This window comes from Betta splendens, chromosome 1 (assembly GCF_900634795.4).
Source record: "Betta splendens chromosome 1, fBetSpl5.4, whole genome shotgun sequence".
Classification (NCBI taxonomy): Eukaryota; Metazoa; Chordata; class Actinopteri; order Anabantiformes; family Osphronemidae; genus Betta; species Betta splendens.
The window spans coordinates 15,901,402-15,916,118 of record NC_040881.3 but is presented as its reverse complement, the minus strand read 5'-3'; the positions used below and the strand labels follow the sequence as shown (position 1 = coordinate 15,916,118).

The window sequence follows — 14,717 nt, the reverse complement described above, 5'->3', positions numbered from 1 at the left end:
TTTAATAATTTTGGAGTTTGTTCCTTTATCATGAAATACATCAGTGTAGAAAAAACTGACATAAAATGAGGAAAAAATGTTGTGGAAACAAAAGAGAAATGCTAAATCTTTAATGATGGGGGGAAAAGGACAAAGAGAATAATAGCATGTACTGTCACTTCAGCCTGTACTAATATTCTACCACCATTAGTCAGTATATACTGAATATATTGTATGTGTACAGTGAGATCAGGCTCAGGACCTCAGAGCAGTTCCACATTCCATGTGTTGTTAAAATGACTATATTATATTCATCGTGTGAGACTGAATGAATGTATTGGAGAAGTTTTACAGTCAAGGAAAAAAACAGAAACGTTTTAAGTGTGGGAACAACTGGTAACAGTGAGAGCACTAATTCTGTTATTACCTCCCTGGAGTTCTCTCCACACACAATGCTGCTGTCGCCCACCTGCTGCTCACTCATCGGCCTCTGAGACCATCACTTACCTCTGGCCAAACACTCACAGCCCCGGGTGAATTTTCCGATTACATATACACTTACAGCGCTTCTCCCTGATGACAGCTCTACGTGGCCCATAAACATGTTCCGCTGCCTTTGTCTTTGTTCAGCTCCCGTCTCGACATCTGCTGCTCTGGGACAGGCTGATGGGCACAGCAGATAACACACAAGTGGTCTATATAAGAGCTGCGGGCTTGGGTGTTCAGAACATAGTCAGACAGATATTCAGATTAAATCATCCCTTTCTTTTACCGGTTTTCCTTAACTACAAAGAGCAATGTGCAAAGGGCTCTCCTCCCTGCCCTCCACTTGCCTGGAGAAGTAAGTATTTAACGTGAGTCTGTTAAAGTCTGTTTTGTGATGTGATGTTCATGTACGAGTTCCCGTCTCTGATTCAGGGCTAAAGGGATGCGGGTGAAGCTGAGCCATCTGGCCGACACGCACCCAAAGCACAGGTAAAAACAGCTGCGTTTCTGCAGGAGCAGTTTCATCACTCACAGCGAGGTTCCGGTTTGACAGGTTCTCTTTTCTCAGGCTTCAAGATGTAAAAACCCCTCAAGACCTGGAAACACTGCTGAACAACAAAAGTAAGACATGTCTTTATTTGGCCTCACCTTTAAGATGATTCTTGGATTTACACAGCTGGAATCTACAGTATCATCTACTTTTCCATAAATATCCTGCTTGTGTTAGTAGCCAGAACATCTTGTAGTTACGCATGCAGAGCAAGTTTAGATGTGGATCTAAAGCTCAGTGCTTCCTACACTACTGAATACGACCAGGAATAGCATTTTAAGCTTTAGAAAACTTTATTACAAAGAAATACTTTACTTACTTACTTTTAGTTACTAAAAACAATTTCAAAGCTTCTTCTTGAAGATGACTTAGTCATGTGCACATTTTCTCCTTTTATGAAAATTGTACTTGAATTTTATAGCTTTTGCATTTTTCCTCAGATGTAAATTTGTGCTATCATTATTTTCACCTGCAAAACGTGCATGCAGCATACTATCATGCAAGACAATCCTGCTGGAATCAGCTTCTCTGCTGATGATGCATATAAAAGTGAACCCTCATTATCCCATCTTGTCTGCTGCCTCGGGTTTGTCTCAGCTGCTCTGCAGGCCTTTCGTGGGTTCCTGCGTTCAGAGTTTAGTGAGGAGAACCTTGAGTTCTGGCTGGCCTGTGAGGACTACAGGGTTTCCCCTTCAACCCTGCAGAAGACCAAGGCTGCAAGCATCTACAGCCAGTTCATCAACCCTGACGCCCCACAGGAGGTTGGTGGACAGAAACGGACACGAAGTGCTGAGACTGACGTATGTGTAGCGAAATGAAAGCATGTGCTGTTTTCTAGGTGAACCTGGACGCTGAGACCCGTGAGACTTTGTTGAGTACGATGGACTCTCCATGTGCCAACACATTCGATAAGGCCCAGCAGGGCATCTTTAGTCTGATGGCCAAAGACTCCTTTCCTCGGTTCCTGCGTTCCCATCACTGCATGGAGGCAATTAAGGCTTTTTAAACATACACACTGTTAATTACCACAGACATACTTTAGAAGCTTGTGCTGAGTAATTAGCAGTGCTTGACATGTTGAATGTAATTTACTATATTTATAGGCCACCATGAGCTGCACATCGCAGCAACTGTAATACATCAGCTACAGATGGCATCAACTCAATATTTAAATAAAGATTTAGAAATGAAGAACTGATTTTGTGTTTCCTGAGGTGTGCAGTGTTTTTACATATTATCAATCATTGTTTAAGCCCATCATGTGCAGTCAAATCCATGGAAACTCAATGACTGGTGACGTAACCTGAGATAATATAAAACGTACAAACCTGCAGAAAGCTGTTACAGCTGGCAGCATGAATTTTGTCAAAAATGCTTCTATCTTGTTGAATTTGTGAAATCCGTTGTCTTTTCACTTTATTGTCATTCATACAGAAGTTACACATTTTGGATACAGTGAAAACCCTCGTAGCTATTTTGACACGCTCATGAAAAATGCTATAAAATTATCATACATTATCTTTTTAAGATCACCTAAACAACTTCACACCTGCCCCAAAGTGCCAAAAATTTAATCACTTTTAAGGATTTTTAAACGAAGATTTGAAAGATTTAAGAGCATGGCAAAAAAAAGCCACAAGGGGTCTCCAAAGGGAGTTTTTTGGAGGATTAGGGTTAAGTTTCCAAACAGTTTCTGACAGTTCAGCATGAGCTTTAATTATACACCACATGCGCCACTTGCTCAGGTACAGACAGGTTCATGTATGTTGTATCTTATCGCTGCCTAGTTGGAGGCCTTGAGAAATGTCAAGTTCACTTCCTTAAATGGTCATATTTATTCAGGGCAAACATCCCTGTGCATGTGTCAGCTTTACAGTGTTTGCTTGTTTCAGCAGAAAGCAGGTTTCATCAACACAGTCACTACTAACAGGCTGCAGTCATGAGGCCCTGGTTACTTTCAGGTCTTTAATATACCAGACATAGACATTAAAATGGCAAAATGACCACTTTTACACTAAAGATGTATTAAATATTTATAGCTGGCACATTATAGATACAGTAAACTGACTAAGTCAATTTTTGTTTAAAACCAAGCTAATAAAGATTGTGGCTTCCTGTTTTTTTCTCAGCTTCAATAATTTCTGCATAGCAATATTTACCAAAATCTACAAACTGATTTTTCTTATTGCAATCTGCCTCAGTATATTAGGTTCTCATTAGGTCCCAGAAGGGTAATTCATGCAAGTCCACAATTTCTTCTCTCTTGTTCTAAAAAAGCCACGAGAGCTGGTCTGTAGATGTGCATTAGGTCCTATTTGGAGCTGGTTCCTGGACGAGATGTGCCTGGGTTCCCTTTACCTTCTGCCCCTTTCACCACACTCAGCGGCTTGTGGAGGGAGGAGCTGGCCTTTTGGGTCACCTCCTGCTCAATCTTGTTTCTGATGGCAACTTCGAGACCCTTCAAAGAGACGGAACAGTGTTACTTTAAATGAAAAGACGTGGCCACCACTGTGACTACGACTGACACTTTGCTCACCTTCTTCAGTTTCTGTTGCTGGACCACTTTAGCCTTCTTTGGAGCAATTATTCTGCCTTGTAAGGTGAAATTATAGTAAAAATTACAAACGGTAAAACAAGTGTTTGCAACGTCACATGAAAAACATACACAGAAATACAAGGTAAATGAAGCGTTTTGATTAACCTGACTTGTTGTGGTGTGGCGTTATTTTACTGTATGAATCTGTTTTAGGAGATTTGAATATATTGCTCAAAATGTTTATAACACATAAGAGCTAACATGAAGAGAAAAAGCTTTTAATACAGGTATTAGTGGGTCTTAATTTATGTCCCAATTTTTGCGGGTTGGGAAACTGTCACACGTTAAAGGGATTCGTTTAAGACAATAAATGAGTTAAGGATTAGGTTACTTTGTCTTAATGAGATTTATCTGTTACATATACGTTGTACAAAAAAAGAGACGGCTAGTATCAGGCTGCGTCCTAATTCTCTGTGCTGGACACCGGATCATCCGCACACTTAGCGAGGTAAATAAGCACATCAGTCACGTGTTGAGTCTGAAACTCCATGTAACGTTAGGTCACATGTCATTTAAATAGCTGAAAGTAAACGTTTTGTACGCTTTATTAAACGGCAGGTAAGATGTTAGTCTCCTACCTCCTTTCTTCGGTCCTTTCTGCTTGTTTTGAGGCTGTTTCTTGGAGGCTCCTGACCGCTGAGCTTTAAACTTCTGTTTTCCTTGCGCCATTTTGATAACCGGAAGCAGAAGGAGGAGCTCTTCTTCTTGATTTTGTTTATTGGCGTTTGGCAAATTTAGTAGTGCATTACCGCCACCCTCTGTGCTGGAGTATATTTTGTTCGAAAAAAGGAAAGAATTATATTCTACTCTCCAATCCCGTCTCCACCACAAACTCAAACACCGCTCTGTGTCCAAAGTCCCGTCACCTTTCACCCCTTTATAATCTACCAAATTCCACTCCACTGCAATAATCGTACCTCTCCTCCTGACTCGCCTCCTCATTCAGCTCATCCCTCACTTCCTCCAATTATTATTATGCCCAGATGGTGAACTGCTGCCTTCACAATAATCTTAATTCTTTCCGTCTTTGACTTTATATCAGACGCAGTGTTGATGTCTCCTGCTATGAAAGTCACTACATCTTCTTCTTACCCCACTTCCTCTCCTTGCTTCCTTTCCTCATTTTTGAATCTTTTTATTTATTTTTAACTTCCCTTCCTGTGCACTCCACATTACAGTATATGTCATACTATACTCCTTCCTAACCTGTTGCACCCTGACTTCCTTTTTTAAAACCTCACAACTTTTTCCTTTTCTTTCGCCTCTATGCATTCCTCCACCTTCCTCTCTTCACCCTTAGTACATCACCATTTCTCCACAGTTCTACTTAGTACTTCATGGACTACTATCACCATAAATATCAACTACTTTTACTGTATATTTTTTGAGCAATCCATTAATAAAGTATCCTGTAGTAGAGACTTAGCGGTGTAAGCGCACAGTACAGTAAGAGGTGCAAAAATGCTAAAGGTAAGCCTCGTAGATCATTAACAAAAATGATATAATTGGTTTCATGGCGATGACAACTTTTAACAGTGGGATTATGTGTTGTGGAAATATGTTTTACTTTGTTTTTATATTTGCTTGTTATTGATAAGATTTGTGCTCATATTTTAGAGTCTGCCTTTTTGCTAGCTTAGATGTTCGCCTTTAACGCCTGCTGTTTGTTCTAGAATGTTCTGTCATGTGGAGGTTTCATATCAAGTGAGCACTGACTTGGTCGTTGTTAAGTAAACAGGGAGTCGGTGACATTATTTACCTTATTGCCTGATTAGTGTTGTTGGATGTATGAGCCAATGAAGATATGTCGCTAATAGTCCAAAAATATTTCCAGGAGACAAATTCCAGAGCTAATTCAAGCAATGCTGGCAGTTGGCACAACTTTTAACCAGTAAATAATATTTCAGGTGGATTAAGGTTCTCTACAGAATGTTTATTACAAGTGTGTAGGAATAGGTTCTTTTCTGCTTTTCAACAGTTAATTTGTTGTTGCATTTACAAATCAAACATGAAAATCTTCATTGATTTCCTAAAGTTAATATTGCATAACTTTTAGCCAAACAATGTTTCTCAACAGATGTTGGGAAATTATGCAGGCATCTGAGTTCACACAAGTGTAGGAGGTGGAGTAGAGGTAAAGGAGGAGGAACTGAGAAGAATAAAGGTAAAGAGCAGAACAAGAGCCTGACAGTAAGACATGAACCAGTAGGATGAGTGGGACGCGGCTCTGGCTACTGGCCTCTCTGGCCTTCGCCTCTCTGACCTCTCTGGCTGATGGAGCTCCACTGTAAGTAGACCTTCCTGATCACAGCTGTGATAAAATGCCATTACGTAATTCACTGCTGAGTCTTTGCACAGTAATCATTAGATCATTGATAGAGCAATTTCAAGCAGAACGACTAAATAAATATGTTTCTTGTTATTTAATTGAAGAAAAACAAACAAAACTACAGTGGTTATCAACACAAGAATTAAAAATCCTTCCAAAGATGGAAAACAAATGGTAAAAGAGAATAAGGGTAAAATTTAGTTTAATGCAAAATCTTGGTTTAATATTTGGTAAATAGAAAATAAACCAGAACATAAAGTCTAAGAAGGATTGACAAGCACATGATGAAAAACTGACAAACTTTGTTTTGTCATCAGAATGTGTTTATTGATTATAAACTGTGAACAGTAGACTGAATATATTCAATACGTCGGTGCATCTATAAGAAAACATGACCAGTAGCTACAACACATTCATCCTCATCTGTTCTCGTTGCTCTGCAGGAAGGTGATGTCTGCTCCCAACTTGTTGAGGGTAGGAACAGCAGAGAACGTCTTTGTGGAGTGTCAGGACTGTAGTGGAGGAGACCAGAGGGTTGAAATCATTGTGATGAACCATCCAACCAAAACTAAAACACTGACAAGCACAACTGTGACTCTCACTGCAGCAAACAACTTCCAGCAGTTTGGACAAATAACGGTAACTCAAGTCCTGTTGGCTTCTAGATGTAGAGTCCTGACAGGCTCATGATGTAACTCACACTGTTGTGTCTCATTATACTTTTCGTAGCTTCCTGCATCCGACTTCAGTAAAGATCCCAACATGAAGCAGTATGTTTACCTCCAAGCTCAGTTCCCTGACCGGCTGCTGGAGAAGGTCGTCTTAGTGTCCTTCCAGTCTGGATACATCTTCATTCAGACAGACAAGACCATCTACACCCCCGACACTAAAGGTGAGTTCATGCTGTGTCAGGACAGAAAGAAACTGTGTTTACACAATGTCTGGAAGATGCCTGACAGTAAAGTTATTACAGTTTTTATTGGTCGCTTTGAGGCAGTCGTCCAATGAAACAACACATTCTCTTAACAGTTCACACACTGGTCTAAACAGCGGCTCCAATGCCAAAATGACACACTTTGTTTGCAAAAGGCTCTAACTGTGTCAAAACATTTGAAATATGCAGCAAAAACTCATTTTGCCTTCAAACAAAAAAGCAACCAAGTATATGAACATGTCCAATCAGTCATAACACAGTTGACAGCAAAAATACTGTACAAACCACTGATCCCAGTGTGAATCAGTGCTTCATTGATCATCATTGGACTGTTAAACAGGTGCTATGGTGAGTTCATACTAGTCTTACTGGTTTCTAATAGTTAGGAACAGATGGTTGTCCTTTGGTCACAAAGCTAAAACAGTAGACTTTAGACTGTTTGAATGATGTCAGTGTTAACTGTTTTGCAAAAAAGAAAATGTGTCAATCTAATGAGAATAGGTTTACACATTTGCTTCATGTGTCTGATGCACTGCTGTAATAGTGATGATGAAAATAAATGGAACCTAGGTATGCAAAACAGGTCAAAGCAACCGATAAGAACTGTAAAGGTAGTAATGTTATTTAGTAATGTCTAAACAATATTAACCCCACATGACTAATAGAGATACAGTTGTTAACACAGATTCTCGCTGTCAGTTTATTACAGGCTGTTTGCAGTGATGCCTCAAATGGAGCCTGTAGACACACCAGAACCTGACCTGCGATGTGTTGATGTTAAGATTGTGGTATAGTATTAAATATCTAAAAATCACAATTGAGTATTACCATCATGTCACTCTCAAAAATGATTTTCCACACAGAACATTTTTTGTGAGGTTATGTTTCCTTTTAGTGGATTAGTTTTACATTTGATTCTCCCTTGTTTCTGTTGTCAAAGCTATAGAACATAATAATGTTTGTTCGATGTCTTTTAGACTCCTGATGACATTGTTCTACCATTTCTTACATCCTGCTTGGATTCAGGCATCTTTTCGGGAACTTACCAACTTGATGAAGTTGCCAGGTGAACATTTAATTTCATTCAGATATATAAACCGACAAACTGGTCAAACTAGCACCCAGGTTACGGCAAACTTTTAAACACCAGATTTAGGGTTTGAAGGACTTTCAATGCACTGAATATGAATGTCTTTAGACATGCTTAACATCAATAATATATAATATACATATGTTTAATGTAATAAAACATAATTATTTTTTTAGGTCTTATACACATGAAAAATAGGATTTCAAATGGTTGTTTTTTTTAAATAAACATAATGCAAATATGCTCTAACATATACTATGTGTAAAACAAATATAAAAAATAACCTTTACAATACTTTAAATATATGAAACAGGTTTAAATTTAGATTAGATTAGATTCAACTTTATTGTCATTACACATTTAGTTAAAGTTCATGGCAACAAAATGCAGTTTAGGTCTAACCAAACGTGCAATAAGCAGTAAGTGCAGGATATAAATATGTGCAGAAGAAAAAACTGATGATTTACAGATGGGTCTACAATGGACATAACATACAGGTATAAATTGACTATAATCAGGGATTTACAACAGATCATCATATATGCTGAACATATACAAAAACATTTTTGTTTATAAACAATTACATCTTCACTTCTTCTCTGTTTACCTGTCCAGGCCACTAAGTTTGATAAGTACAGTGACTTACAGGGAATAACAGTATTGATTGCTGAGCTAAAGTCCACAAACAGCATTTGTGCATAAGTGTTTTTATTGTCTAGGTGTGTTCAAAGTACAGAGCAATGGACACTGCATCCTCTGTGCTCCTATTGTCATGGTAGGCAAAATGGTATACAGTAGGTCTAGTGTGGATGAGAGAGAGTATTTCAGGTGTGCTAGGACCGACCACTCAAAGCACTTCATAATGATGGGTGTGAGTGCTACAGGTCATTATTCATTCAGGCATGTTAGGCTAGAGCAGTGGTTTCTAACTGGTCCGGCTTCGGGACCCACCAACACCCCTTAATGACAAGCTGCGACCCGAATAAAAGGAAACTTCTCAAATACATTTAATCATAAGGCTGACCAGAAGATACAACATATTTGTAAATGCAATGTAATTGTAATTTTTAACAGACTTGGTTGGTGGTTTCATGTAAAATACTATGAAATATGTAGCTGAGAAGGAAGACATTTGTGGCTGGCGGAGTGGAGTGGCTGCACCTGTAGTCACTAATGGCCTGGATGCCCTGTCACATGCGTTGACGTTTGGAGTTGGAAACATGCTCCTCTAGCTTTAGTTTGTAGCAGTGCTTGGCCTTTTGGATTCCCCTCTTGAGATTCAGAAATACGACATCTTACAAATAAACTGTTATTTTATGTTGGTTACTCTGTAAATACACAGTAACACATACACAGTAAAACTGGACTTGTGTAGCAATAATGCTTACAATGCAATGATAAATACTAAGTCAGATTTCATATATCTGCTGCAGTACTCTAAGGATCTTAGTATTGCAACATGTTTTCAAAGAGGCTATTTAGAGGCATAAACAAGACAGCTCTGCTTTGACTGTTTGTGTATCCTCCTCGTGTTTTCAGTCCTGGACTGTGGAAAGTTGTGGCCAATTTCCACACACTGCCTCAGCAAAATTACTCTGCAGAGTTTGAAGTTAGAAAAGAAGAATATGGTGAGTCCATTTTACTTGAACTCTTATTTGCTAGAAAGCATTCAGTAACTAATGTGTAATTTTACAGTTTTGCCCAGTTTTGAAGTTAAACTGACGCCTAGGAGCTCCTTTTTTCATGTGGACAGTCCAGAACTCATCTTCAACATCAAGGCTACGTATGTGGAGAATTTCACTTCCTACATTTTGCTTTAGATCAGGGGTGTCCACATTTTTAATTGGCCCACAGCAAATTTTAAAAATATGGCCCTCACGTGAATGTACACTACTGTTCAAAAGTTTGGGGTCACCCATACAATTTTGTGTTTTCCTTTAAAAGTCACACTTTTATTTACCAGCATGAGTTGTAAAATGAATGGAAAATATAGTCTCATTGAAAAGGTTAAAAATATTGATTTGTATTTAAAATAATATTTTTTTTAATCCTCAAACTTTGCTCTCGTCAAAGAATCCTCCATTTGCAGCAATCACAGCATTGCAGGCCTTTGGCATTCTGGGTGTTATTTTGTTATAATCTGGGCCTTCTGACGCAATGAGCAGACACATTTTACCATTACTGCACTGCAGTGACAGTTGCTGGAAATGGGCCATTTACCAGTTATCAGTGATGTAAACAGTGTATTGCTGAATTGTTCATTGCAAACAAAAGTGCCTTTCTGTCAAAAATAAGGACATTTCTAAGTGACCCCAAACTTTTGAACGGTAGTTTCTGGTGTGTGCCAAGGGAGAGCAGAGGTGAGCAGGTGAAATGCACGGTATCATCGACCATTCAGAAATGTGCTGGCTCCGTACTTCAGCAGTTTCAATCTCTGAGATCAGAGGTCGACCAGTTTTCCAAGCAAAAGGACCAACCTCTTCAAGTGCTGAGTGATGCTCTATGGTTGGCGGACCTGGCGTTTGTAGTTGATCTTACTGAACACCATTCTCAACAAAAACCTACAGGGCAAAGACCAACTCGTATAGCAGTGTTACGCACATATGAAAAGTGTGAAGCTCCGACTGTTTGAGCCTCAGTTACGCACCTTCAATGTGGTGCACTTTCTGACACTGTACGGAATCAGATCTGCGCACGATCTTAATGATAAAAAGGTGCAATATGTGTCTGTGATCACATCTCTCAGACGGATCTATCTAATTTTCTTTAGATAGATATCAAGCTGTTCGCAACTTCCCTTCCATTTTCTCTAATGACGCTTAACAAAAGCAGATTAAAAACCAGAATGACCAACGACCACCTCTGTGACGTCCTTTGCCTCTCAACCACAAAACTGACTCTGGACCTGCCAACAATCCTGCAGGCTCAACTTGCTTACTGTAATAAATGTAATCGTTTTATGTTGATATTTTAAACAAATATTAGTTGATTTGTTAACAATCCTAACCTATTTGCATAACAAGCAACATATAGTATATAATGTATTTTCTACCTCCACCCCCTTCAGGGATGTCAAGAAGAGCCAGCTGTTTTGAGAATGAACTGCCAACATTTTTTGTTGTTGTTGTGTTGTAGGCTGATTGATTTAGTTGAGTTAAATAAACCAGGTGAGGCAATACGTACTTCACCTCAAGTGAGTGGCCTGGCTGTTGTACATTTTACTGCCTTGGTGAAAAAAGTTTGGACACCCCTGCTTCAGAGCATTGTTGTTTGGTGGAGTTGTTGGAGGAGAACATACTGTAAAGGCTTGTGTTCACATGTTGCGATCATTTTTTAATCTTCATTATCCAGTTTGACTTTCTTGTGTTTCTACTGTAGGTATTTGTTTGGTGAAGATGTGAAGGGAGCAGCTTTTGTTGTGTTTGGGGTTTTGCAAGAGGGTCAGAAAAAGAGCTTTCCCAGTTCACGTCAGAGGGTCATGGTGAGCACAAACTTATAAACAAGCCGAAAATCTATGTTTTACTGTGGTGTTTGACAGCTTTGCTTTTTGTTGTTCAGTGCACAGCTAACAAACAAATTCACCAGTTATTGAGTATGATACTAACACTATATGTCATATTCTATGATGTCACATTAGATTGAGAATGGTAATGGAGCTGTTACTCTGAGGAGAGAGCACATCACACAGACGTTTCCAAACATCCTTGATCTGGTTGGAAGTTCCATATTTGTTGCTGTGAGTGTGCTCACAGACAACGGTAAGAAAAACAAAAAACTGTGACTCTGTCTGTTCACATTGTTTTGACTCTCAGTATGTGTGTGGTTAACTAAAAACTACAAGTACATCTATGTACAAAACTCAGTGGTCAGGGCCTTCACTTTGATGGCTCTGTCAGCTGGACCCCTTGGGGGAACTGTCAATCTCCCAAAGATCCTCATACCTAGCCACATACACATGCATTCAGGGCCGGGGGTGGGCTCTTTCACTGGAGCCTAGGGGCCTGGGGGTGAGGCCAACATTGGAAATTAAACAACATTTGAAATTAAACTAGAGAACATATACATCCATCCATCTTCTACTGCTTGTTCCCACATAGGGTCGGGGGGGCTGGAGCCTATATCAGCTGTCTTTGGGCGAGAGGCGGGGTACCCTGGACATGTCGCCAGTCTATTGCAGGGCAGAACATATACAGTAGTAGTATATCATATTACATAGTAGTATATTATATAGTATAATACTGTATTATATATTGTATTATAAGGATATCGTACTGATCATCAGAGTAGCCTAGTAGTGAAGACACAGCCTGAAACGATCTGGCAGCTGTTATGTTGGTTTGTAGACTGGGGTAATAATTAGTTGTGTCTGGGTTTGTGCTTCTGCTTAAACAGGTGGTGAAATGGTGGAAGCAGAGTTGAGAGGTATCCAGATCATTACATCACCTTATAGCATCAACTTCAGAAGAACACCCAAATACTTCCAACGAGGAATGTCGTTCGATGTGGCGGTAAAGCACAATTCAGTGACCATACTAAAAGACACTACGACAGTTTAAATTAAATTGATTCCGTAAACATTTTAATTCAGCCTTTTATTGTGAAAAACATCTGCTTCAGTTGCAAATGTACAGATCTTCAATATGAGAGAAAATGTAAAACTTCACTGACTGCATTTTGTGTTTTGAGTTACTTTAAACCACTCAAACTAGACAGAAAATGTACTGACACAGGTACACTGTGATTTCTTGATAAGCTGTGGTTTATGAAGTCAGATATTTTCTTACTGTTCAGTTGTTGTTTCTCTGAGGACAGGTTGAAGTTATGAATCCTGATAAAACTCCAGCACAAGGTGTCCCAGTGGTGGTGGATCCAGGTAATGTGAAGGGCTTCACTGCAGCTAACGGCATCGCAAAATTGACCATCAATACAGTGCCAGGGTCTCAGACACTATCCATCACTGTAAGTCTCAAAAATGTACTGACAGAATTTCACCCCTTTACTGTATATTACAATCTGGTTGAATGAAGTGTTTGCCACTATTTTAGTTTGAATAGATATTTAGTGGTTAGCGCGTCATGCTTCTGTTGCCCAGGTTGCGGGCTCAATCCCCTCAGAGAGGGGAGTTTGAAAACTTGCCAAAACTATCATTTGCTGAAAATTACTGTGGTGACCCCTGGTTTGGGAGACAATACTGTTGTTATTTCTTTTCTTCTTTTTTTATCCTGTCTTGTCAAACTGTCATACTGCTGCTGCAAACACAGAATGTCAGAATTGTAGGAAAAATACCTTGTATTCTAACATATCCGGTGTGTCCATGTTTACCTCTATGTTGCTCTGTTTTTAGGCCAAGACCATTGACCCTTCTATTTTAGCTGAAAGACAAGCGACAGCCACCATGGTAGCTCAGCCATATATTACAAACAGTGACAACTATATCGACATAGGTAAAAAAAAGCTAAAATCCTAAGGTAACCAGTCACTAAATCTTATCAGTGTCTAACAATGCAAAATGGGTTTTTACAGGTGTGGACAAAGAAGAGGTTCGTTTAGGAGACCTACTCAAAATCAATCTTGCTTTCAACACGAGGTCAACTCAAAGCACTGACATCACATACCTGGTGAGGAATGTTTTTCTCTTTTTTCACAACAATAATTACATGCTTCCTTGTTTTTTGTAAATAAACTGTTGTTAGACATGTGCCATAACCTAGATCCTAGCGTGTATCATACTGTACATTTTTTACAAGGCAAACCACCAACCAAAAGTGTTGAAACACTGAAGCCTGTATTAGCAATAAACAGTCATTTTTATTAAAGTGTTTTGAATAGGAATCAAATAAAAAGAGGTTTTGCAGACCCCTGCTTGAAAGGGGCATCACATGAGGATGGATAGTTGGATTTCATTTAATGACAAGTTCTTTTTCATTCTAGTGTCCTTATCTCGCAAACTGATACTGTATTTTCTGGGATAGAGTGCATTTGAATTTGAAATGCGGGCAGTTAAAAAAATAAGAAGTACAAGAGCGTACCACAAAACTCACTGATCACTATCTACCGCTGCCTTCTGCGCATTAAAACCACTAAACTTGTCTTCGTCAGTGTCAGAATTATACGGCCTGACAACTACTTTGTCACACACTTTCTCTGTCTTTTTTTCGCTGTTTCGTTGAGTGTCGTCTGTGCCCTGATGGACAGGCCATTCATTTCGACCTGTTTTAGCAGGTGATTGTTTTGGCTTTTGTTGAGCTCATACACAACCTGACATTGGCCAGAAGCAGGGTCTCTAGATGCGGAGCCATCAACACAGTCTGAGGGTCGCCATCGTCAGGGCTATGTTACGTGAAGCCAGCACAGCTTTCTCTGCCCCAGCCACTGCTCATAGACATAGTAGGTAGGTCCAGGAACGCTATCGTTGTGATTCTGTGTGATCGTTTATCAGACCACAATAAATACGTTTACTTTAACAATGCTTTTAAACAGCCTGATATGTAATGCAGTTGTTAGATAGGCTTGGATTTCAGTGCAGGATCTTGGTGCTTCTTGCTGATCAACACCATCTACAAGGAGACAGACGCCCAGTGTTGCTGCAGAATCTCTCAAGATGTCACCGATACCACAGACACGGGCAGAAAGCTTGGTCTGAGAAATCGCGATCGGAGAGAGACTTGGCGTCTGTCTCAGCAGATCACATGTCAGAGGGATTGAGGAGATCCTCAAAGTACTCCTTCCACTGTCCAATGACCTCCTCAGTCA

The 14,717-nt window shown here is 39.6% G+C and overlaps 3 protein-coding genes across 3 annotated transcripts in view; 2 read left to right on the top strand and 1 right to left on the bottom strand.

The window, feature by feature from the left end:
- The first annotated feature begins 689 nt into the window (after window positions 1–689).
- si:ch211-196h16.12 (regulator of G-protein signaling 5) lies at window positions 690–2,193 on the top strand. Its single transcript, XM_029152993.3, has 5 exons — window positions 690–820; window positions 898–954; window positions 1,034–1,086; window positions 1,613–1,776; window positions 1,854–2,193. The coding sequence occupies exons 1-5, from the start codon at window positions 777–779 to the stop codon at window positions 2,019–2,021; spliced, it is 486 nt and encodes a 161-aa protein (XP_029008826.1). The 5' UTR covers window positions 690–776; the 3' UTR covers window positions 2,022–2,193.
- A 773-nt stretch (window positions 2,194–2,966) lies between these two features.
- Window positions 2,967–4,344, bottom strand: c1h19orf53 (chromosome 1 C19orf53 homolog). Its single transcript, XM_029152980.2, has 3 exons — window positions 4,190–4,344; window positions 3,552–3,607; window positions 2,967–3,473 (listed from the first exon to the last, which is right to left on the bottom strand). Exons 1-3 carry the CDS (start codon window positions 4,278–4,280, stop codon window positions 3,327–3,329), a joined length of 294 nt encoding a protein of 97 aa, XP_029008813.1. The 5' UTR covers window positions 4,281–4,344; the 3' UTR covers window positions 2,967–3,326.
- Window positions 4,345–5,743: 1,399 nt separating this feature from the next.
- The window catches only part of LOC114856937 (complement C3-like), a 31,664-nt gene continuing 22,690 nt past the window's right edge, over window positions 5,744–14,717 (top strand). Inside the window, exons 1-13 of the mRNA XM_029152860.3 lie at window positions 5,744–5,898; window positions 6,384–6,579; window positions 6,670–6,832; window positions 7,574–7,662; window positions 7,852–7,940; window positions 9,504–9,592; window positions 9,660–9,747; window positions 11,343–11,445; window positions 11,602–11,722; window positions 12,357–12,472; window positions 12,777–12,923; window positions 13,309–13,408; window positions 13,488–13,582. Of these exons, the coding sequence (XP_029008693.1) occupies window positions 5,822–5,898; window positions 6,384–6,579; window positions 6,670–6,832; window positions 7,574–7,662; window positions 7,852–7,940; window positions 9,504–9,592; window positions 9,660–9,747; window positions 11,343–11,445; window positions 11,602–11,722; window positions 12,357–12,472; window positions 12,777–12,923; window positions 13,309–13,408; window positions 13,488–13,582 (1,473 nt within the window). The 5' untranslated portion in view covers window positions 5,744–5,821. The remainder of the gene's footprint in view (window positions 5,899–6,383; window positions 6,580–6,669; window positions 6,833–7,573; window positions 7,663–7,851; window positions 7,941–9,503; window positions 9,593–9,659; window positions 9,748–11,342; window positions 11,446–11,601; window positions 11,723–12,356; window positions 12,473–12,776; window positions 12,924–13,308; window positions 13,409–13,487; window positions 13,583–14,717) is intronic.